Here is a 24,997-nt window from a genome sequence, read left to right as displayed (position 1 = left end):
TAGAGAGCAGATTGGCAAGTCACCACATGGTCACTTCACATTCTGTTTCCTTACAAGACACAAAATGTTTTTTGTAGCCTTGCAGTCATGTTTCTTTTAATAGCTCAAACTGAAACGAGTTCATAGATTAAAAGGTCGGCCGTATGTGAGTTTCACATTGGTTTCTACCTTCCTCTGTAAGTCTTTGAATAATTTATCCCAAGGCATAAAGGTGAGTATTGTTAATTGTTTTACAGGCAAGGACTTGTTCTTGTTTCAGTGAGCATACTTTAATTGGTACGTCGTTAACGCCCAGGTGATACTAGAAACTTAACTTAATATTTTATGGGTGGTAGAGTTAATCTTTCAAGTCAGTCAGACTAGTATTTTCATTTAGTATGATGATTTTTTTGGATATGTAACTGTTGATTAAACATACTTAGACTTAAGTAAGTGATCTGCAACGTTTGTTATGGGAACAAAAAGAAAAGAATATAAAGATTTCTGTATTGTAAAACGTGGCAGCTTCAAGTAGAGAGCACTGGTTTGACTCCCTGACTTTACAACACTGTGGTACTGTAAACTAAGCTAAACTAAAGGGCCAAAACTCAGATGACGGTCTTTAACCTACTGGGATCCTATTTTGGGGTCACAGATATGATACAGCTCAAGAGTCCTTATTTATGTATTTGGGTCACAACATTCCCTTTCCCCACCCCTCCAGCACGATGTCATATGACACCCATCCCGTGATGCAGCAGCCAGCACTTTCCAACACAGAGCTGGCCGTCTGGCTGAACTAGTTCAGCCTCTGAGGAATGTGTTTGTGCAAGGCTGCTGTACTTTGCCCTGCCCCTTACTTGGAATAATTATGGCCTGACTCAGTGTTCCAGGAAAAACAACCTTTCGTTCAAGACAAAGACCTAGTTGAGCGCTGGGGAAGGCAGCTGACTCCATCAGCACATGAAAAGAAATTAACTTGGTTTGCTCTTCTTAGAGGTACACACCTTTGATAATTCAAGACCACTTTGGTAGCTGTGAATGGGTCAAAGGCGTTTCTAGCTGAGAGGCTTTTCATGTAAATGTGACTGTAATCTTTGATTGACTTTGACGTGGGTCATTGTGTTTTCTCAGGCGGGGTCATTGGAGCTGTTTTGGAAGGGACGTTCAGTTCCACGTCAACAGGTTGCACAACAGGTTTCACCGGTGAAAGAGTTGAGTCACTTAATGCATGTTCTTTTTCCTGTTGACATTAAAGCGATTGAAGTGTCCTATACATACCCAAATATCTACCCATGTATTCATCACGATGGTGTGTTTTTTTTACCTCCAGAATGGATCTTGTCAAACATACAGGCGGCTGCCACTGTGGGGCTGTTAGATTTGAAGTCTGGAGTTCCCCAGACATCTATGTTTTTGATTGCAAGTATGGATGTTAAATGTATTTTATAATGTAAAATAGTAAATGTTTTTATGACGAGGAAAAAAAGGTTCAATGAGACATTATCTTTAATCTTGTATTAATTGGTAGTCTTCTGCCAATCTGACACAAACATTAATTTACTCCCAAACTAGCATTAAAATGTTTTGTTGCATGACACGTTTAAGCAAATCAATACAAACTGAATTCTCTGTTTCTCCAGCTGTAGCATTTGCACAAAGAAACAATTCCATCACTTCATCGTTCCAAAAAGTAACTTCACAATCCTACAGGTGGTAACTCGAACAACAAATTTAATTCAATTCAACTTAAAAAGTGAGACTATTTATGTGACCGATTGTCTCTTCCCAGGGGTCCGATAATCTGACCACGTACACGTTCAACACTCACGTTGCTACACACACCTTCTGTAAAACCTGCGGGGTTCAAAGTTTCGGCACTCCACGCTCCAACCCTGATGGATACGGTACGAGTACTAACTGCTGACACAAAACAGTCACACCAATGTCAAGTGTTGTAAACAGATTTCAACATCCTGCCATGTTTACTCCAAACCAACTCTGGTGTGTTTACCCCAAGCTGACCCTCAGTCTGCTCTTTAATGCCCTACTTATCGCATTTGTAAAAAAATGTTTAAGTTAATAAGTGGTCCATGCTGGATTACACTGATGTCAGGAGACCACACATGCAACTTTGATTTTGCACTATTGAACCAGGAGAGAAAGGTTGTTATTTGAATGTGCTAAGGCAGTGGGCTGTTCATTCATATGCAAATAAAGAAGCTGCCTTTATTTCACTGTCATCTCTCCAGGTGTTGCCCCACATTGTCTGGATCCAGGCACCATTCGCAGCGTCACAGTGGAGAAGTTTGACGGGGTTAAGTGGGAGGAAACCATGGAGGCTCACAAGACCATAAGAAACATGTCTAAACCTGCAGCAGAGACACAGCTGAGAGAAACCAAATAACACGGCTGTGACACAGAATTCCAACTTTTTTTAATCAGCTGTTTATCAGAAATATCACAATATTCTCAAAAAACTTTAAAACTAAAAGATGAAAAAAGTGATTCAAACCCATGTCTTGTTCTATACAGTGTAAGGAGTGAAAATAAAGTTTTTTGTGACAAAATATTTGATGAACCTTTTTTTTTACTTAAGTTACTGTCAGCTTTTTTTTATTAATGAAAGGTGCTGAAATATATACTCTAGTATTACTTTAACTAACAAAGTTAAAGAAATCTTTGTTCACTGACAGCTCCTCACATCTGTAAACAGCTACGAAATTCACTCCAACTGAAGTATAAAGTATTAGGCAGTTGATCACCTAGAGTTACAATCAGTGCATCTGGATGAGTTAACAGACTCTTTGGTCCTTGTGGGATCATTAGTAATGTTTGTAATGTTGCTGAAGACGGCATAAGAGCCCAAATGCGTTCATCCGTGACCCACACTAAAGTCAGTTTTACCTGTTCCTGTGAGTGCCGGAGCTTTTTGTTTTTTTGGATTTCATTTTCTACCGTTCACCCGAAAACAATATTTTGTCACTTATTTTTGTAGCTGTGCGCGCTGCCACTGCTGTATTCATCATTTTTAATGTGACATGTACTATTTTGGATCCCAAAACTAGCAGAAATTAATTCCCATCCCCGGTATTAGAGCAGTTCGGCAGTTGGACACCCAACAGTGTAATTATCAGTGCTTGTAAAAGAGTAAGCTCAATAGATTATCAGGTTCTTTGGTCCTTGTTGGATCATTTGTAAACTAGTCATTTGTAATGTGACAGTTTTGTTTTGGATCTTAAATTAATAGGAAGTCCTCTGTCAAACAATTGTCGCCTACACACACAAAAATAATATTCAGCCCAAAAGTAGCATCACAATGTTTTGTTGTTTTTACACTCAAACGTCAACATCAAAATCTAAATTAAATTGTCTCTCTATTTGGAAACAATTTCTAAATTCATTCCCACCACAGTATTACAGTAGATCGGCAGTCAGGCAGACCAGTTTAACAATCAGTGCATGTAATAGTGAAACAGTATTAGCTTAATAGATCTTCAGGTTCTTTGGTCCTTGTGGGATGAGCTGGTAAGTGTTTACGAACATGTACCGAGAGAAGGCGATGTAGAGGTGACGGAACCACAGGAGCTGAGAGCGATGGCAAAACATGGCCGCCTGAAAGAAAAGAGGGTTGTTGGAGAAGTTATATAAGGTATAATGTGATACTGCCAGATCTCATTAAACATCCAAAAGGTCTGATGCTAAATGTATCTCTGTCCTTAGATCAGGTTAGTTGGATGAGACATCATTTCAAACCTAAAAGCTCTTCACGAAGCTGTCTTCTTACAAACGCTCTCGCACAGTAGTTTAGATACCTGTGAGAACGGTCTAAAACATTTGAGCCTTCTTACAGTAGACACTGAGACATCGTTGGTTGGACAGTTTGTTTCAGGGATTACTGTTGTTCATCTACAAACAATACCCCCAAGGCATTTCTCACAGCAAGAGACAACTGCAAAAATATGTTTTTCTCTGGTTCTACTGTTTATAGGTTTGTGTTTGAACTTTTGTTTTATTGGAAACATTTGTCACGACTTCCAAGTAAAATATTCTCATTAAGGTCTTTTATTTGCAGAATATGACGACTGGCTAAGATAAAAAAATGTTCACGTTTAAACAACAGAATACTTTTGTTTTTAACTGAGGAGACGTCAGAGATCAGTATTGGGGGGGGAATAACCTGGTTTTGTGAAAATATAAAGCAGCTCTGCTTTGTTCGATGGCTTGTGACCATCCATCTTCCTCTTGATCACATTCAGGAGGTTTCATTTCGGTTCAGATCTGGACTGGGCCGGCCGTGACATTTAGAGAGAGATGCTGATGTAAGGACGATGTGGAGTGGTAGTGGTTGATTCCATTGTTTTTAGAAATCTATTTAGACCTGCATCCAAATATGTCTCTATCCACACTCAAGCTGACTCACTGATAAGATAGATTTGTTCCTCACTACATCCCTGAAATAACAATACGTGCCCTTCAAACAGAGGCTTTCTCTATTCCATGTGTCACAGGAAACTGGAATTGTTGTGTAAATAGTATATACTGGAAGGTCGGGATGCTTCGTTATAGACACCAGACTGTCAGTTAGGTTAAGGAGTTGTCCTTTAAAATAATTTACAAGTATTGCCCGGCCCACCACGACAGGTGGACATTTAGAGGGGATATAAACAAAGACTGCTCTCTCTGTGATCTAGAAACAGTTAACATCTGTTCTGGCTCTGCTCTCACACAAAGAAATTCTGGAAAGACCTCTACAGATTTGAAATTTACTTCCTTTCGAATTCTTATTGGAAACTATATATATGTAGATTTTAAATAATAGATAATGTTGTTAGCAAAGTTTCTATGTAGCAGTTGTTCCTAAAGGAGGCTCAGCAGGATGTGGAATTACTTTCTACTTCAACTAACCAGAAAGCTATCAACACTGTTCATGTGTTTCATATCATGTTTGTGTATTATGTTATACCCCTGGCTCTTCTGTGTAAGTTGTACTTATACTATCATCTGTGTACTGAATCTGTTTAAGTGTATCTTTGTTAATAAACAAGAACCAAGGCTTACTTTGGCCTGCCTGCAGCCCTGTGAGCCTATAACACAGCTGAGGCTTGAAGGCAGCAGCCAGCTGAGGGGAAGCTCCAGGAAGGAGGTGTACTTCCTGAGGAGGCCAACGGTCACCAGGGAGAGCAAACAGCAGTCTGAGGAAGCAGACAGAGACCCAGTTAGCTGTTAATATGTTAAACACTCCCTACAGCTGCAGAGAGCTAACTAGGTCACTCTTTCAGGTGGTTCTGGTTTTTGAGGCTTTTATTGTGACAGAACCTAATATCAGTAACACATAACAATGTCATCTTTCATAAGCCCAATGTGTGTTGTACTTTAAGTAGGAATATGAGAATTAGTACCACTGCTGTGCTTATGTGACAAAAACATTACATTATATTGCAGAACAAAGTCAGTATAGTGCTCATGTTTCCAGCTATGACCCGCACCATGCAGCAGGAGCTTGTGGGGCACGGGAGGCTTAAAGCTGTCGGTAATGAGCAGGGAGTCTTGCTCTAGAGACAGGTGAGGAGGCTTAATGCAGTCACGTTGGGCCTAATTCTCTGCCGCCTCACCTCGAGGCCACAGTCGGGCCAGTCAAACAGGTGAGGTGTAAACGCCTGGTAATAAATAACCAAAGAGCGTGATTATCTACACCCCTGCTGTGTGTGAGAGGGTTCACTGCAGGCTAAAGAGGGCAGCACAGACTGTCGTAAATAAAGCGTGTGTTGGCCGACTACACAACGCAACAGCTGAAATCTCTATTGTATTCTTATGGTGTTTATGGCGTCTACTCAAACACGTGTGTATGCTCTGCGGGCCTTTGTGTTTACCACACTAGCAAAGTAAGGAGCTCACATCCTGTTAACACGTCGGCCCCTCTCTGCCCTACTTTTCCTTTCACTTCTGTTAAAGACAGGTCATTAGAAGACCTTTCAGAAGAAATATATAAATATAATGATATAAATATGGGGCTGAATATATAATTTGTTGACTCGCCCTCTTTTTCCTGTTTGTTTCTTGTCATGTGGTACATTTTGGTTTGTACTGCACTTGTATTAGAAAAATTGGCAGACATTTGATTGACCTGGATTGTAAAGAAACTGATACACTGATTTTAACATCTGCCAACAGCACAGACCTGAAAGCATGAACATCGTATTAAGTTTAAGGGGCATGCAGTTGAAAAAACATTTGCCCCTGCCACTGGAGTTCCTGATATCTACTCATGTTCCCACCAGCAGTCCAAAAAGTAGACAGCACACATGTGATGTGATCCTTTTTGAACAGAAGAGGGCGCTGTGCATCAAGAAAACACCCAGTCTGAGGCAGTGTTTTCAGTACTTTCCAGGGCTGTCAAAGTGGAAAATGCAGACTGGAGGTGTGGTGCTTCTCATGAGAGCATGTCATTTCTGTTTTGTTTGATTGTACAGCTGTCTGTGGATTCTTTTAAAGTGCTACCTTAAGCTCAATAAGCCATACAAATTCTCTCCAGGGATGTCATTGTACTTCACATACATACGTTCCTTGCACCTGGACTGTAAAAGACAACTTTTTAAAAGAGTAAATCTGACCTGAAAATATCATGGGAGTTTCCGCAGAGTGAAACCTACCATTGGGAACTTGTCCGGTGGAAGCAAGATGGCTGAAAGGAAGGAAAAGAACAATGTTACACACTGAAATGTCAAGGATGCAAACGTGTGCGTCACAGTGTGAGGTTTTTACTCGCCAATATGCAACTAAGTGTAGAGTTTTGGGTTTATTAGACCGATTACAACACCAAAGAGTAAGAAGTCAATTACTTTACACCCACAGAAAATGCCATGTAGTGCTGCAGCAAACTACAGCTAAATACCTGACATTATTGTGTGTGTTTTCGGACAGGTTGTGAAGTAGCACAAACACGATTTCATATTCTATTGTTAAGCTGAAACTTATCTTCAGGTCTTGGTGGGAATTAGTCGACTTTTCCTCCAAACTGTAATTTCCGTGTGTGATAGCTGTAAACAAAAACAAACCCCCCAAACGATCCATTCTGCTCCCGAGCTCTGTGAAACTAGTGCCCAGCCCCTCTGGCTTCCAGCCTAATGACAATCATGAGATGTACTTCAGAGAGCTCACATCTTATCATCGGATGAGGCTCACAGATGACCATGACTAACATGGCAGACAATTCATGCGTGAGTGCAATACGGGGACAGCGACGTACACTTCACAGTGCAAAACAGTTTTTTTTAAACCAACAGTCTGATGCAACTTGTTTGGTTGGCCTCTCCAAAACCAGATCTGCCCTCCCACCTCACCACTTCAGGGACAGGATTTACTGCTGCTCTCTGGGAGCAAAGCCGAGTGCCTCTGAGGACTTTGTTTGGATGACCTCTCAGCTATGTAACAGACCGATTCTGAAAAACATGCTGTGTGTGTGTGTGTGTGCGTGCGCACACGTGTGTGCCTTTGTGGGGAAACATTTGGAGGGATGGATGTTGATGCGAGTCTAAATGTTCTGCATATTCCTGGACTGTGTTTTATGGTGTTGGAGAGGGCTGGTTTCTGTGTGCATGTGTACGCCACATAATAACACCGAGGATGGCATCTTCACGCTGAGGGATTTAAAAAGCAAAGTCTGTTCTTCTGATGGCAAAGCCTGAAACAGTTCAGTCAGTACCTGACAGCTTTATGGATGGCTATGTGATTGGCATGGCCGCTTACTCCTCTTCCATCGAAGGTCAGCACCTGAAACAACAAAATATCTCAGTGTGTGGGTGAACAGCCTGAATCTGGGCATCTAAAAGAGAATTTAAATACACACAGTGAAGAAGAGAAAGTTTTCTGTGGGTTAGTAGAAGGGTTCCTGTGTCTGACTGTGGAGCTGCTTGGCAGCTGACAACTGATATTTAAAAGCCTTTTTCTGTGTGCATGCTTGCACACCAGAGGAAGCAAGGGAAAAAAGAAAGCAGGTCAAAGGGAAAGAAAAACGTGCTGGAGTAAAGACTTCAACCAGGACTTCAGTTTCATCTCCCAACACAACAACTTATTACTAACTGTAAATCTCTTCATTCTTGCTGTCAAAGTGTCAGACGAAGGAAACAATATCATTCGGCGCAACAGCAGTGACTTGTACATGTTGTCATCTGATCATATCTGAGAGTTTTGCTGCATATATCATCAGAGACGAAACGATCCTCCAGCCTAGTTGTTGGTCAGGAGGTATTTTCCTGACAGGATGGGAGGAGACCGTGTGTTTGTTTGTGATATTTGATAAGAGAATCATCTTCCTAAAGAGCTGTGTTTTCCTTTCTGTCATTGCAGCTGTACTTTGTTTCACCAGCGTTTCACTATTTTTGCCCTTGTTGAGATAGACCGGATGAAAATTCTTTGATTCTAAATTAGCCACATTCCCATTAGCCAATAGTGCCGAGCCACAATGAGGCAGATAAGAATCTCTTTGTAAACACAGAGACTGAATCCAAACTTTCTCCTGCAGCAGAGGCCATTTCCTCTCATTTTCAGGGAGGCTCAAAGTACAGTCTGAGCTGGAACCAAAGGAGGCTGCAGCTGACAGGATTATTACCAAGACCACAGTGAAACTAGGATAATGAGCTAGGAGACTGTGGTGCCAAAACATTTGGTTAAATTAAAAGACAACAACACATGGATGTTGTACACAGAGTGGCGGGGAAATCATGTGTTAACATCTAACAGGAAATGACAGAGAAGCCACGGCTGTGAGAGGCAAGGACTCAGAGCAGAGCTGAGCGAAGAGATCCTGTACAACGTTACACTGTTTATGTCTGTTTATATCTGTGAGGGAGCGTACCATGTTGAAGGAGTGATCTCTGATGTGGTTCACAATAAGAGAGGAGACCAATGAGACGCTCCATTCTGCTTTGGGATCGTCAGGAAGTTTTCTGCAAGACAAAGACAGGGAATCTGTTAAATCACCATAATATAACAACAGTGTTTTACTGAGTTACAGGAGTTCATTGTGTCTGCATTGTTACAAAAACTCAAGGGCAATCTACACCACATAAGCATGCTGTGTGTCTCAGCACCAGGTTTCTGCACAGTGAAGATTTAACCGTGTGTTTGAAGAAAAGACTGTTGAGGAATGCAAACACAAGGGAGTGCTAGGAAGTCCGGGGGTTAAGGGTCGGAAGGCCCCCAGCATCATGTTCATCTGAAGCTACAGCCTGGAGGAAACACGGAGCGGATGGAGCATACATCAAACATCATACTTGGCCGGCGCAAGCTCTCGGCCTACTAAACATGAACGCTCTGCGTTTGTTTGGCAGATAACCAATTTTTATTCTCAGTTTAAAAAATAAGAAATTAGCTTTTTCATGATTCCCCTTGAATTTGTGAAACCAGAAGAAACACATACGGAGAGGAGTTTCAAAATGATCGGACACATATGAGTAGGGCCAACAGAGTTCAAGTGAAGGACAAAGTCCTGAGGGTTTCATGTCCTGTGTTTCAAGCAACAGAAATTACAGTTTGAAACAACATCTATGATGTGTTGTTGTACATTTAGGGAGGCACATGGGTGTGTGCGTGCATTTGTATGTATATATATTAGTGCATTAGGAGGGGGGAGGTGGTGTCAACAGTTGTTCCCCTCCCCGTGGTTGCTAACAATGAGCCAGGACAGATGAGCTCGCAGAGGGAAGTGATGGATTAGGCCACAAATCTATTGGCTGCCGGTGATGTGAGGGTCAGGCTTTGGTGTGAGGGGTGGCAGGGCGGGGGCGTATGTCACAGGGAGGAGGGGTGGAGGGTCGGGGGTTCAGAGATAGTTTAAAACTGTCATTGAGTGAAAGCATGGTCACATGGTTATGTTGTGTGTTATGTTGTGTTGTGTGTTGTTATGTTGTGTGTTATGTTATGTTGTGTTGTGTGTTATGTTGTGTGTTATGTTGTGTTGTGTGTTATGTTATGTTGTGTGTTATGTTATGTTGTGTTGTGTGTTATGTTGTGTGTTATGTTGTGTGTTGTGTGTTATGTTATGTTGTGTGTTATGTTATGTTGTGTTGTGTGTTATGTTGTGTGTTATGTTATGTTGTGTGTTATGTTGTGTTGTGTGTTATGTTGTGTGCTATGTTGTGTTGTGTGTTATGTTGTTTGTTGTGTTGTGTTGTGTGTTATGTTATGTTGTGTTGTGTGTTATGTTGTGTTGTGTGTTATGTTATGTTGTGTTGTGTGTTATGTTGTGTGTTATGTTGTGTGTTGTGTGTTATGTTATGTTGTGTGTTATGTTATGTTGTGTTGTGTGTTATGTTGTGTGTTATGTTGTGTGTTATGTTGTGTGTTATGTTATGTTGTGTTGTGTGTTATGTTGTGTGTTATGTTGTGTGTTGTGTGTTATGTTATGTTGTGTGTTATGTTATGTTGTGTTGTGTGTTATGTTGTGTGTTATGTTATGTTGTGTGTTATGTTGTGTTGTGTGTTATGTTGTGTGCTATGTTGTGTTGTGTGTTATGTTGTTTGTTGTGTTGTGTTGTGTGTTATGTTATGTTGTGTTGTGTGTTATGTTGTGTTGTGTGTTATGTTATGTTGTGTTGTGTGTTATGTTGTGTGTTATGTTGTGTGTTGTGTGTTATGTTATGTTGTGTGTTATGTTATGTTGTGTTGTGTGTTATGTTGTGTGTTATGTTATGTTGTGTGTTATGTTGTGTGTTGTGTGTTATGTTATGTTGTGTGTTATGTTATGTTGTGTTGTGTGTTATGTTGTGTTGTGTGTTATGTTGTGTGTTATGTTGTGTTGTGTGTTATGTTGTGTGTTATGTTGTGTTGTGTGTTATGTTGTGTTGTGTGTTATGTTGTGTGCTATGTTGTGTTGTGTGTTATGTTGTTTGTTGTGTTGTGTTGTGTGTTATGTTGTGTTGTGTGTTATGTTGTGTGTTATGTTATGTGTTATGTTGTGTTGTGTGTTATGTTATGTTGTGTTGTGTGTTATGTTATGTTGTGTGTTATGTTGTGTTGTGTGTTATGTTGTGTTGTGTGTTATGTTATGTGTTATGTTGTGTTGTGTGTTATGTTATGTTGTGTGTTATGTTATGTGTTATGTTGTGTTGTGTGTTATGTTATGTTGTGTGTTATGTTGTGTTGTGTGTTATGTTATGTTGTGTGTTATGTTGTGTTGTGTGTTATGTTATGTGTTATGTTGTGTTGTGTGTTATGTTATGTTATGTGTTATGTTGTGTTGTGTGTTATGTTATGTTGTGTGTTATGTTATGTGTTATGTTGTGTTGTGTGTTATGTTATGTTGTGTGTTATGTTGTGTTGTGTGTTATGTTGTTCGTTATGTTATGTTGTGTGTTATGTTGCGTTGTGTGTTATGTTATGTTGTGTGTTATGTTGTGTTGTGTGTTATGTTGTTCGTTATGTTATGTTGTGTGTTATGTTGTGTTGTGTGTTATGTTATGTTGTGTGTTATGTTGTGTGTTATGTTATGTTGTGTGCTATGTTATGTTGTGTGTTATGTTGTGTTGTGTGTTATGTTGTTCGTTATGTTATGTTGTGTGTTATGTTATGTTGTGTGCTATGTTATGTTGTGTTATGTTATGTTGTGTGTTATGTTGTGTTGTGTGTTATGTTATGTTGTGTGTTATGTTATGTTGTGTGTTATGTTATGTTGTGTGCTATGTTATGTTGTGTGCTATGTTATGTTGTGTTATGTTATGTTGTGTTGTGTGTTATGTTATGTTGTGTTATGTTATGTTGTGTTGTGTGTTATGTTATGTTGTGTGTTATGTTGTGTTGTGTGTTATGTTATGTTGTGTTATGTTATGTTGTGTTGTGTGTTATGTTATGTTGTGTTATGTTATGTTGTGTTGTGTGTTATGTTATGTTGTGTGTTATGTTATGTTGTGTGTTATGTTATGTTGTGTATTATGTTATGTTGTGTGCTATGTTATGTTGTGTGCTATGTTATGTTGTGTTATGTTATGTTGTGTTGTGTGTTATGTTGTGTTGTGTGTTATGTTATGTGTTATGTTATGTTGTGTGTTATGTTGTGTGTTATGTTATGTTGTGTGCTATGTTATGTTGTGTGTTATGTTATGTTGTGTGCTATGTTATGTTGTGTGTTATGTTATGTTGTGTGTTATGTTGTGTTGTGTGCTATGTTATGTTGTGTGTTATGTTATGTTGTGTGCTATGTTATGTTGTGTGCTATGTTATGTTGTGTGTTATGTTATGTTGTGTGCTATGTTATGTTGTGTGTTATGTTATGTTGTGTGTTATGTTGTGTTGTGTGCTATGTTATGTTGTGTGTTATGTTATGTTGTGTTATGTTGTGTTGTGTGTTATGTTATGTTGTGTTATGTTATGTTGTGTTGTGTGTTATGTTATGTTGTGTTATGTTGTGTTATGTTGTGTGTTATGTTATGTTGTGTTATGTTGTGTGTTATGTTATGTTGTGTGCTATGTTATGTTATGTTGTGTGCTATGTTATGTTGCGTTGTGTGTTATGTTATGTGTTATGTTATGTTGTGTGTTATGTTGTGTGTTATGTTATGTTGCGTTGTGTGTTATGTTGTGTGTTATGTTGTGTGCTATGTTATGTTGTGTTATGTTATGTTGTGTTGTGTGTTATGTTATGTTGTGTGCTATGTTATGTTGTGTTGTGTCTTATGTTATGTTGTGCTGTGTGTTATGTTGTGTGTTATGTTGTGTTGGGTGTTATGTTGTGTGTTATGTTGTGCTGTGTGTTATGTTGTGTGTTATGTTGTGTTGTGTGTTATGTTGTGTGTTATGTTATGTAGTGTGTTATGTTGTGTGTTATGTTGTGTTGTGTGTTACGTTGTGTGTTATGTTGTGTTGTGTGTTATGTTGTGTGTTATGTTGTGTGTTATGTTATGTTGTGTGTTATGTTATGTTGTGTGTTATGTTGTGTGTTATGTTGTATGTTGTGTGTTATGTTGTGTGTTATGTTGTGTTATGTTGTGTGTTATGTTGTGTGTTATGTTGTGTTATGTTGTGTGTTATGTTATGTGTTATGTTGTGTTGTGTGTTATGTTATGTTGTGTGTTATGTTATGTTGTGTGTTATTTTGTGTCGTGTGTTATGTTGTGTGTTATGTTGTGTTGTGTGTTATGTTGTGTGTTATGTTATGTGTTATGTTCTGTGTTATGTTGTGTGTTATGTTGTGTGTTATGTTGTGTTGTGTGTTATGTTGTGTGTTATGTTATGTGTTATGTTGTGTTGTGTGTTATGTTGTGTGTTATGTTGTGTGTTATGTTGTTCGTTATGTTATGTTGTGTTATGTGTTATGTTGTGTTGTGTGTTATGTTGTGTGTTATGTTGTTCGTTATGTTATGTTGTGTTGTGTGTTATGTTGTGTGTTATGTTGTGTGTTATGTTGTGTTGTGTGTTATGTTGTGTGTTATGTTGTGTAGTGTGTTATGTTGTGTTGTGTGTTATGTTGTGTTGTGTGTTATGTTGTGTTATGTCGTGTTGTGTGTTATGTCGTGTTGTGTGTTATGTTATGTTGTTTGTTATGTTATGTTATGTTGTGTGTTATGTTATGTTGTGTGTTATTTAGTGTGTTATGTAGTGTTGTGTGTTATGTCGTGTTGTGTGTTATGTTAAGTTGTTTGTTAGGTTATGTTATGTTGTGTGCTATGTTGTATTGTGTGTTATGTTGTGTTGTATGTTATGTTATGTTGTGTGTTATGTTGTGTGTTATGTTGTTGTGTGTTACTTTGGGACAGGAGTTTATTAAAAAACACACATAAGGATAACATTTTTCTGCCTTCTGCCATCCAGAGGTAAAGTGATTAGAGTGAGAAAATATGAGGAAAAAAAGCAACGAGGTCTGTAAATTAACAAAACACAAGCTTAAAGTCATCTTTGATGTCTGACTGAAAGCTCATAAAAACAAAAAGAGGGTTTTGTGAGAATTTGGCCAAAGTGCATAAACATTAAGTATCATAATGAGGTCACAGCTTCTCTGCACTGTAGCTCAATCTGTGTTTTTAAGCTGCACCGCTTTCTCACTGTTGCATTTATTCATCTATTTTTTCAGACATTTTGCCTTACAGCACAAAAACCGCAGCTAAGACACCTGACCTTTCTCAGGCAGGATGTAGACTCACTGTCAGCTCAGCCATGGCAACAGAGCAAAATGTCCTAAAGTAACCTCCCCGGCTCCCCCCTTTGCAGCTTTGCATGTGGAAGTCTAATTGCTTGCAGGCATCTGTATGCAGTTGTTGAACTTTGGCCCAGTAAGGGGATTCTGTGTGTGTGTGTGTGTGTGTGTGTGTGTGTGCGTGCGTGCGTGCGTGCGTGCGTGCGTGCGTGCGTGCGTGCGTGCGTGCGTGTGTGTGCGTGAGAGTGTGTGTGTGTCACAGAGGGCTTGGTTAGTCTGGTCACGTGGACCACAGGCCTGTGAAACTGCCAGACTTCTGTCCACACAGTCAGATTAAATGTCCTGCTGGGAACGGCTGAGATGTCACAGCAAACTGACAGCACGCCCACAGTATCCCACTGTAATAAGGCAGCTACAACTACAGTAACAACAGCAGTACACACATTGTTCCACGATGATTTAGAGATATTTGTGGGTGCAGCTTTTTGCTATGAGTCACCCATGTTGAGGTAGTAAACTGTCATGAAAAAAGACCATGGAAATAATGTTTTTTGGTGTTGTTTTAAAAGCAAATGGTGAAGAAAAAGATCTCTAAGATCACAAAATAATTAAGTTATTTAAGCAATAACACACTCGGGTCATGATGTCACGGCTGTGATTACCTGTAGCGCAAGGCTGCGTATGCCGCGCTGATATGCAGTACACCATGACCTCGAGTGTGATAACGCTTTTATACAACAGTTATACAAGCAGTGAATAGTAGTAACGACAGATTTATTTTTGCTCCACCAACTCTACTAGTTCCACAACTTAACTGAATCTGGACTGTTGTTGCCGAGCAACCCAAACATCCTCCTGCTCTCTGTGTCTCCAGGTGACCACAGATCAGCTGTTTTTATCATGTACATGTATCTGTTTGTTTTAATTGATCAACCAGTGAAATCAGAGTCTGTGTGTGACTCAGAGGTACCAGCTCGATCACTGTAGACACACGGCCTGCTGACATGTTGATTAACAGTGTTCAGAACACCTGGCTGGGGCGGAGTGATACACAGGGTGAAAAGTCCCAGTGATGTTGTTCTCTGTATCAGCACTCATGGAACGCCTCTGGTCCAATCAGATCACTTGGTAGGAACTAAATGTTTTATAATGTAAAATATGAGCTAAACATTGATCCTCTTTTTTCCCGAACACAGATAAAACTTCTCTGGGACTGTACATTTAGTCAGACCTTCTGGAACGACCTTAATCTTTTGTTCAACAGAAAATGAGATACTCAGATCAAGTAAAAAAAAAAAAAAAATTATATAATTTATCTTTTGCCTTAATTAGCAAAATTCCATATACACTAGGGCCGCACAATTAATCAAAACCTTATCGAAATCGCAATATTTGTTAAAGGTGAAATGTGTGTCCAAATACCATTTTAATTTAAATATTGTGCTGCAGAGATGTTCGGGCCTGCACATCACACACAGACGTAAGTATCAAATTCCTTTGTTTGGAACACATCCCAAAAAAAATCACACCAATTATCCAATAATCATTTAATATGTTTTTCAATGAAAATGAGAACTGATGTAAAAAATTATCATTTGCTTCCATATCGCAAATCATATCGAAATCGCAACATAAGTCAAAAAAATCGAAATTAGATAATTTTTCAAAAGCTCTCCTATACGCATCAGAAAATTTCTAAAACAAAAAGGCATCCTTACTGTCTTCATATCTTACTTAAAATCCTTCCTGGACACACATAAATACAACACAAACTGTGTGTCGAGTGTTTGGTGAAGAATTCGATTTTTAATATATTTAAAGCTCCTGTGAGGAGATTTTAGCTGGTTATAAAATTGACTGACATTGATACTGATGCCTCCATGTGAGCTTCAAACGCAAACCAGACCCTCAGCGACGAGACTGATTATACCTACCACTGCTATCTACCACTGCTGGGGGGTAGGTGTCAGACAAGGTGATTAACTGTGTGCTGCCAAATCAACCTTTATTCTATACTTTCTACAGCAGAGGTTCACAGTGGGTGATACGTTTAGCACTTTGTCCACAGGGGGCGCCAAAATCAACACAAACCAAAAGTTCCTCATTGGAGCTTTAAAGGTACATTACATAATTTGGTTTGTTTGTCTTATTTTATTTATTGATACTATTTCTTGTATCTGTGGTCCAGCTCGAGCTCACAGTGCCTTGTTGTTCCTGAGGGGTAATGCACAAAAGTAGAATAAAGAAATCCAGGATAACTGAGAAAGCCTAGCTTGACCTAGTTTAATCTGCGCATCCTGATTTAATTGGTTGCAGGTTCGCCGAGCCAGGATGAGAAGGTGCAGCTATGTCAAGCCAGGTGCAGATAGTCAGGATAAGTGAACGTTCAAGGCATTCTTAAATAGACCACGGGATCGATCACAGAATCACGGATGGAAAAATGGAGAGAAAGACTCGTGCATCGTACTTTTCATCAGCAGAACAGCAGCTCCTCATGGAGATATGCGAAGAAATGAAACACATAATCAGAAAAAAAGGAAATACAGCTGTTATAATTAAAGAACGAGAGAAAGCCTGGCAGACTATAGCGGACCAGCTGAATGCATAAGCAGTGCAAAAATGTACAATTATTAAACAGTGCTCCACTGAAACTGTCTTACTTTTCAAGTCCAATAATTAACAGTTGTACATTTTGCCTTAAATGTGACAAGTGGATGTGCATGTTACTCAGGAAATGTAGATTATCATTAAGATAAATTGCAAACAATTATCCACAATGTGCGCCTATTTATTCTGTCCACTTTATTTAATCTATTTATCTATCTTGTGTTTTCTGTATTGTATCTATTTATCTATCATTCATTAATTCATTAATTAGCTGCAAAGAATAAATCTCCATGGTAACTTGACCGGGTTTAATATAACTTGCTTTCATGCAACTGAGTCAAGGCTAGATTCAGCCAGGATAGTTGGAAAATCCCAGCTTAATCCCTTATCTTGGTTTAGTGTAATACCCCTCAGGTGTTGAATCTGCTGTAAGTAACAATATGAGGCTAAAGTAAATGAAGTTGTCTGCATGAGTCAGTAAATGGGAAATTCAACGGTTTGACTATGCAGGGGCCAGAGTGTGTGTGCATGTCTGTGTGTGTGTGTGTGTGCTGGTGACAAATGCATCCAGGATAAAAGCACAGCCAGAGGTCAGTGACAATGCTGGAACATCTCACCGCTATTTACTGCGGCCTGCCATGTGCTTATAAATCAGCTGGGGCTATTTTTACCGCTGATCAATGTATATTTAAAGCGTGTGGATATTGGGTGTTACTGAGATGAATCAGCTTTGCTTTCCAGAAAGCAGTGCTGAGCTCTTTGTTTACATCCTTACAGAGAATTACCACTGATCCAATTAAAAAGCTTTCAGTACTTCCGGGTATAAAGTTTGATATCCTGAAATATGTCGAACAATTTCAGTCCTAAAAGAAACGAGGTGTTGCGGAGACTCTGCTCAGTTTGATGGATAATGTAAGGGAGAAGTGGAACGGTTGGATTTGTGCAGCGAGCAGCTCTAATGGAGTCCAGGGAGCAGACAGAGGTCAGGCCGGTGCAAGTGGAGAGGCAGCCGAGCGTGCTCAGATCGAGCTTGATCACAAAGGCCCCAACATGCACTGGGGCCCCAGATACTGTCAACACAGCTGTCCTATTCACTGAGCATTAAAGGGAAAATCCTATTTTAAAACAGAATTCACGTGTTATTCCAGTTATTTCACAGGCTACAGTTGTAGGGAGAAAGTCTCGCACACAGATCTGTCATCGGGAAACACGACCCAGACTGAGCGCTGGACTTTAGCTTTGAAGATGAGTCCAGTAGATCCAGTGTATCACATTACTGATAAATGTCATGACTTTACACTCCATCTAGTCTGATACTGAGACATTATGGACTAATTCATAATACAGTTTTATCCGGTTTGACAATATCTTGATGTCAGTCAACTTCATTTGAGCGCTGTGAGAAACTTTTGGTTTGTGTTGATTTTGGCGCCCCCTGTGGACAAAGCCGTACCTCTGATCTCTTTGCTGATTTTGTCCTGTTCATGCTGAAGTGGTGGTTTTTAAGAAAAAACCTGCTTCCTTCACCAGTCAAATGCATCACTCACTTTAAATGTTTGCCCTAAAAAATATAAACAAAGGCAGCTTGCAGGTAATCGCTTGGTTTAACACCTGCCCCCCCGCCAGCTGTTCCAGGCATTAAAAATAACTATAGAGAAATACCAGCGGAAAAACTCCTCACAGGAGCTTTAAGATTATCTCTACTACATGTGTACTGTGGAGTTTTGTTTGCACTCACTCTACTCCCGAAACATTGTGTTCAAAGTATTTCAAACCCAGCATGCTTCACATGCATGCTTTCTTGCTAACAGTCTTCTTCTACACTCTTTGCTGACACACTGCTGCATATGTCGGAGTACTGCTGCCACCTATGGATCAGTGGAGCAGAGTGAACCCATTGAGAGGAACGTACTGTGCTGTAGATTACGTCACATGTATGGAATAAACAAAGCAGGGAAGCCATAATAGAAAAACTGCTACTAGAACACTATTAGAGGATAAAAAAAGAATACAAGGTTAAAAAAACATCTTATAATCTTATAACAGGAGCATTTGCATCACAGTTGGTCTCATATATAGTTTGTACACTGCTAGAATTATATACATTTGAACCCAGACAAAAGGAGTGTCTCTTTAGTCCGTAAGTGTAACAAAAAATCAAACACATGAACTGAAGTGCCATTTAGTAGGCAGTAGCAACTATCAAGGCTGAATTCCCAATACACAGCACACTTCCTGGTTTGTGTGTGTGCGTAACAAAAACATAATACAACCCAGCCTAGCATACAAACGCAAGGCGAAGAGTTTCATCCCTCAAACCTCGAGGATCTGCTCTCTGTTTTGTTCTTTGATAGCATCACATAAAAGTCTCAGCTCCTGAGCCGAGGAGCTCGTCGTCATAGCTGCTGTGCTTGTTTTAGGCTTTGCGTTATCTCAGAAGACTTCAGTGAAAGCCTTCTAAACACGAGAGATTTGTCTGGAGATCAGTTCTGCAAATGATGTATATGAGCAGCACTAAACTCCAGTCTTCACTGTCTTACACATCATCCGTCTAAAGTCTGAATACGTTTGTAGGAAAACCAAACAAACAGTCGTTCTGTTTCTGTTGGTCTGTACAACAGTCGTTTCCCACAGCTAACAGGAGCACTGCTCACAGCTGCAAAAACAGGAGAAGATGTGATACGCCAACTCTGTGGATCTAATATCCTCTACAGTTACCTGATTCACAACAGCATCTTGGCAGGTCATTACAAAGGAAGCAGTGAGAAAACAAAGGAAATGGTAAATTATGGAACTGAATGTTGGAAATATTTTCCTCCCAAACACTTGGGAGTGTCATGAACAAGCTTTTTGAGATATTGAACGGGACCCGAAAATTATTTACAGTTGATTATAAAAGGACAGAAAATAATAGTCCCAAGATCAGTAGTTTGGAGAAGACTGATGTGGCACGCCCATAACGCCTTTGAATGTTTCATTTTGTTGCAAACTTTTTTTATGGCAGTTTTATGTACATATAGTACATATTCTTGTTTTTTGACCATGTGCTTTATATAAATAAGATAATAGGAGGTTAAACACAAACACACTTAGTATTTGGGCTGAACAATTAATGAAAATGTAGTCAAAATCGTAATATGGCCTACTGCAATTTTCAAATCGGCACAATATTTGTTAAAGGTGAAATGTGTGTTAAAATACCATTTTAATTCAAATATTGTGCCGCAGAGATTTTCTGGCCTACACAGACACATATCAGATATCCTTGTTTGGTACAGATCCTCGCAAATATCACACCATCATCATGTTAATATGTTTTTCAATGAAAATGAGAATAATGATGCAAAAAGTATAGAGGTGAGTTGGGCGTTGTCTGGGCAGTGTGCAGCCACCTTTAAAACACAAACTAATAATTTTAACGTCTAAATGATTGCAGGGCTGCTGTACAGGACTTGATTTCTTTCAGCTTAGTTTACCTGATAAACTGGCAACTGAGAGAAAGGGCAAAAAGTAAGACATGTGAAATGTTAAGGGCTTTTGTTTCTATTCAGATGGTCTAGTTTCAGTTAGAGCCAGATAGATATAGTAGGCCTACATGGGCTTATCACAGATCTAATGGTATCATCATACACGTTTTATGACATGTTCAAATATGAAGCTTTTATAGTGAACTTATAAAACAGAAAACAATACTCTCAGCAGCACATGCAGCACAGCAACATAGCTGAGCAGACGGTGGTCTACACAAGAATCAGTTCAAAGTTCAAAGTTCATATTCTTGAGTTGGGTTATTTGTCCTCAGAAATATCTTAGCACCTCAGCAGAGTCATATCGATGTTAAATCTGTGCATAAGAAAGAAGGAAAAGGTTACTTTTTTATTGAAACCAAAATTCAATATATCGGTTGCCACATCAGTAATCAGTGACTTGTTCCCCTCGAAAATCTGTATCGATATCGGTCTCAATATCCTCTATCAGTCAGGCTCTAGTTTCTATTCTATTTGAGTACTTAAGATGAAAAACTTTCTTTGCTCACAATAAAATGGCCAGTGAGAAAAACAGGGAGAGGTCAAGTCAAGGATGTACATCTGCACATACTTGGGCAGAGAGGGTAAAGAGCAAAGCCAAAGTGTGGTTAGCTATGTACAGACACACAAAGAGAAAAACAGCTTGGAATGACCTACATTAGCTGTGCTCAGAGGATTGCCAAAATTTATCCCACAGTCCTTGGCAGTTGGCTTCGGCAGACATGGACAAGAGGAGGAGGAGGAGGAGGAGGAGGAGGAGGGGTGGAACAGAGGGGGAGAGAGCAGCGAGGGAGAGGGAGCCTGGTTGTGAGTAAGTGGGGCTGGGGCTCTCAAAGTGCTGATTAGGTGTGCATTATGGGCAAACAACAGAATACACAGAAAGGGAAAATGGGCTACACTCCAGTTCAGCAGAAGTGCAGACAGCACTAAGATCAAAGTTCAGCTGTATTCTGTGTGCACAAGATGATAAAACTGGAAAGTCTGTGCATGTGCGTTTGAAAACACACGCACACACACCAACAATGTTCTCTAGGGCAGACAACCTGGGCCGGCTGCCAGCTTATTACTGCGCGTTCCAGGTTAGAGCCAGAGTTCATGCAGCTCTCCTGCTGAGCCAACATGTAGGGACTCACATGTAGGCAGCCCCACGGTTCTTAGAAACTCCAAACATTTTCAAGGGAAAGCTGCAGGATTGATTCACAGGGGAAAAAAATCCCACCTTTTACCACTACTTACTCTGTAACTTGACCTTGCCCATAGCCAGATCCAGGAGGCTGAAAGGCTTACAGCTGCATCAACAACCAAACAAAATGCAGCAGAGATCAGAAGAAGAGTGGGTTTTACAACAATACAGTCGAATATACAGTTTTAAAGTTCTGGCTGTAATGACAACGGCCATGAGTGGAGCCTGTTGATATTTACAGTAGGGCATTTGCAGAAACACTGAAAGAACTAGGCTACAGCTGTTTCTATGCATCATTTATGACCTTCTGTGGTTATAAAAAAAACAATAGTTTAATCAGCAATGTCATCATTTTTTAATTTGCTTTTAAAATCCTTATTTAGTGTTTTCTAGTAGTACTCTACTATAGCACTGCATCCAAGGCTAATCCATGCTCTCTGGAAATACAATCTACCAATCAATCTACCTTGTATACAGCATCTTGATATATAATTTATATTATATATAATTTATCTATAATTAATTGTTTTAATATATATTTATATGTATAACCCTGTACACAGTACTTGTTGTCCTTGTTTTAAGCATATTTCTGTGTCTGTACATTGAGACTAATGTAAAACTTGTGACAAATTCCCTGTATGTGCACATATACTTGGCCAATAAAGCTGATTCTTATTAAATAAGTCAGAGGTCAAAAACAGAAGTTACATTTTTGTCTGTGAATTTTCATGATCTTGCAACAAAGCTGAAATGTGCAACTATTTATATATGTCCTGAAGAGGAAAACGTAAAAAGAACTTTTGGGAAACTCCTCACATGAGTGAGAGGCACCGTATGTCTGAGAAGCACTGCTCAAAAGTTCTCCATCGCATGCACTTATCCTTGAACATTGTACATGGTACGACATTGTACTAAACAACTCCATGTATAGATCTGGATCTAAGGGGGTCAAATGGTTGGTTGTGAAGAAGGGATAGGGAGGGCCAGGTGGGTGGGATAGGGTGGGATAGGGTGGGATAGGGTGGGGTGGGTGGCAGGATGGGTTGGTTTTTTTTCAAATTGCAACTGCCTATATATTTCAGCTGTACTATGTTTGTTCATGTTTTCATTATCAATGTGTGCTGCAAACAAATGTACTTTGAGTATAACTGGAAATCAATAAAAATGGCTAAAAATAAGTTTTCCATCACAAAAAACATCAATGAATTGACACTTTTATACATAATCTAAACAGTCAGCATGCAGGTCTGAGGACTGCATTTAGCTCATCAATATAAGGGACCTGCTTAAGCAGCTGCAATTGATTGTGAGAATGTATATTAAATTTAACTTTAATTTGGGAGTGAAGAGGTAAATTATGTCATTGAATTAATAGGCAAAACCCTTCCTCACAATAATGTTAACCAGCCCTGTAGTCATCCTAAGTACCAGATTTCCCATTAGGAATTGTTTATATAGACTAATCCACTGTGACTGCTCAAATAGACTGATAGAGTTCCACCACGGACAGCTTTTTAGAAACTAAATTGTAAAATAAGTGAGTTAAAAATTGTTTTTCAATTTTAAAACTTGCATGCTTTCCTTTTTAAAAATTGATACATGAATACATCTAGATACTGTAGATAGATATATGGATAGACACATTCATGTCAGATTGGAATTTTAAATCTTTTTTTTTATGTCTCTGTGTCCCACAGCAGGGGAGATCATTTATTTCCCCTGTGACACAGAGGTAATCAACAGGCCGGGTTGATCTGCTCTGTTGTAGTGAGAATGAATGGGTGTCATCTATGGTTAACTCCTTATTTGTTCCTTTAGACACTGGGGGTGGGGAGGGGACTGATGGGCTCCAACAGGCACACATGCTGAGAGATCACTGCTAAAATGAAGGCAGCGCATTACCTATCTATTAAGTGATTTTTATAGCAAACACATTTTTGATTCATATTAAGAGTCAGGAATAGACATGTACCATACCATCATTTTTAACCTACCAATATAGATATTTAACAGTGTAAATTCTTACAACCCAACACAACTCGGAGCCAAAACATTAGATGCAGCAAAATGATATGTAGTGTGTCAGGTGCAGACGGCAGCTTACTTGTGGTCTATTATGGTGACTCTGGAGTCTGGTATCCCCAAAACGGCACAGCTGTTGAGAAGTTCTTGTTTACGCAGAGCCCCTTGATTGTAGTAGTTTCCTGTATAACAATTGCAGGACAGATCAAGCTACAGATGTAACGTATATATGAGAGTGCCTTGTTAGCCTTGTTTTTTTGTTTTCATTTTTTAGGATGAGGAACACCAATATAAATTAGCATAATCTAGCAGAGCAAGCTGCTCTTATATCCTTTAGCTCAATTTTGTTTTTTAACATATTTCATGCGGGGCTTTACCCTTTCGTCTTGGTCTTAGGTAAATCTTTATCCAATGAAAATTTGAAAAGACCAGGCTGGCTTACATGTGACAGTAGAGAGTGATTGATTCACCTAAAAAATCTCAAGTACAACACCAGCATACAGTTCCCTGAAACCTGATTCTAGGCTGTTCATTATGCTGACACAAAATAATTTAATTTTAGTTGAAATAGTTTTCAGCTCTCGCTTTTTGCAGAAAACATATGGTCACTAAAATATATTTTTAAGTTATAAAAGCTAAATCAGAACCAGTTTAAAGCAAAAGCTCCTAATCTTTTAGCATAATGCTGTCAGTTATTAAACCAAATACAGATGCTCTATCTATTACTTATCACAACTACTTAAGCTTAACTTACTTAGCTTAACTACTTAAGGAATGATAATGGAAATGCAAACATTATATGTGTCATGTTTTACTTAATGTTTGACAGAACCAAGTCACTAACTGTTAACTCACGTGCGTAACACATGCAACTGAAACTAGCTAATGTCAGTTAGCAGCAAGCCACACGATTAATAATTAATCATCCACATCTTTCCAGTGACTTAGAGTTATAAAAGCGAACAATGGTATAATGTCACCGTACCTTCAGACAAACACAGCAAATGAACGCTGGCATTTATTTCAACCAGTCGTATAATCGTTGGCGCGAAGAACATACATTCATCATCCGGATGCGCAGTTACAATCAGAGCTCTGATATCAGCGCCGTTTGTTTCTTTGTTTGAATAAACATTTATTAAATGTCTCAAGGACTTCATCAAAGTTCGTCGGTGTCGGTAGTAAATGCATTTTATCAAAATCAGATAGGATAATACTAAGAAGACAACCAGGTAAACAGTCATTATTTTGACCGATACCGTAAACAATCCGTGTAAAGACAAAAGTCAAACATGCAAATGGTTCCATGTATAAAAAAATATGCAGTTTGTCTGATATAGATATTTTACATTAAAGTCTTCTCTGAAGAAGCCAATAAGTATCGTAACTAAGTCGAGCAAAGAAATATCTTCCAATTTCAGCGCCACAATAGTATATTTTGATCTCTTGGATATACTATCGCACTCCAAGTTCGTTTGAGTTTAATTCAACTTACTAGAAGAACAGAGGCACAAGTACGATAGAGAATATTTTTTTGGAGATCTTGAA

At 39.2% G+C, this 24,997-nt stretch overlaps 2 protein-coding genes across 3 annotated transcripts; one reads left to right on the top strand and one right to left on the bottom strand.

The window, feature by feature from the left end:
• Positions 1–341: 341 nt before the first annotated feature.
• Positions 342–2,535, top strand: cenpv (centromere protein V). Of its 2 annotated transcripts, XM_069670259.1 has the most exons (6): positions 342–978; positions 1,114–1,193; positions 1,313–1,405; positions 1,623–1,692; positions 1,772–1,886; positions 2,232–2,535. In XM_069670259.1, exons 3-6 carry the CDS (start codon positions 1,314–1,316, stop codon positions 2,384–2,386), a joined length of 432 nt encoding a protein of 143 aa, XP_069526360.1. In that variant the 5' UTR covers positions 342–978; positions 1,114–1,193; position 1,313; the 3' UTR covers positions 2,387–2,535. The 2 variants fall into 2 exon arrangements, with proteins under 2 accessions (XP_069526360.1, XP_069526367.1); XM_069670266.1 differs by lacking the exon at positions 342–978 and having other exon boundaries at positions 1,001–1,193.
• Positions 2,409–24,997, bottom strand: pigl (phosphatidylinositol glycan anchor biosynthesis, class L). The gene is made up of 7 exons (XM_069670277.1): positions 24,945–24,997; positions 23,532–23,631; positions 8,837–8,927; positions 7,685–7,752; positions 6,633–6,664; positions 5,041–5,174; positions 2,409–3,594 (listed from the first exon to the last, which is right to left on the bottom strand). The coding sequence occupies exons 3-7, from the start codon at positions 8,837–8,839 to the stop codon at positions 3,466–3,468; spliced, it is 366 nt and encodes a 121-aa protein (XP_069526378.1). The 5' UTR covers positions 8,840–8,927; positions 23,532–23,631; positions 24,945–24,997; the 3' UTR covers positions 2,409–3,465.

Source organism: Semicossyphus pulcher, unplaced genomic scaffold (genome assembly GCF_022749685.1).
Source record: "Semicossyphus pulcher isolate SPU_LCO1_2020_fin unplaced genomic scaffold, fSemPul1.0.p SCAF_10, whole genome shotgun sequence".
Classification (NCBI taxonomy): domain Eukaryota; kingdom Metazoa; phylum Chordata; class Actinopteri; order Labriformes; family Labridae; genus Semicossyphus; species Semicossyphus pulcher.
The sequence above is the reverse complement of the archived record's forward strand: the minus strand, read 5'-3'. Positions and strand labels throughout refer to the sequence as shown.

Coding starts and splice junctions, on each gene's coding strand:
- cenpv (XM_069670259.1), top strand. CDS start 1,314: ATGGATCTTGTCAAACATACAGGCGGCTGCCACTGTGGGGCTGTTAGA. Junction 1,406..1,622: donor ATCTATGTTTTTGATTGCAA/GTATGGATGTTA, acceptor CTGTTTCTCCAG/CTGTAGCATTTGCACAAAGA. Junction 1,693..1,771: donor GTAACTTCACAATCCTACAG/GTGGTAACTCGA, acceptor GTCTCTTCCCAG/GGGTCCGATAATCTGACCAC.
- pigl (XM_069670277.1), bottom strand. Junction 6,665..7,684: donor GCCATCCATAAAGCTGTCAG/GTACTGACTGAA, acceptor CCTTCCTTTCAG/CCATCTTGCTTCCACCGGAC. Junction 5,175..6,632: donor CACCGGACAAGTTCCCAATG/GTAGGTTTCACT, acceptor CTGCTTCCTCAG/ACTGCTGTTTGCTCTCCCTG.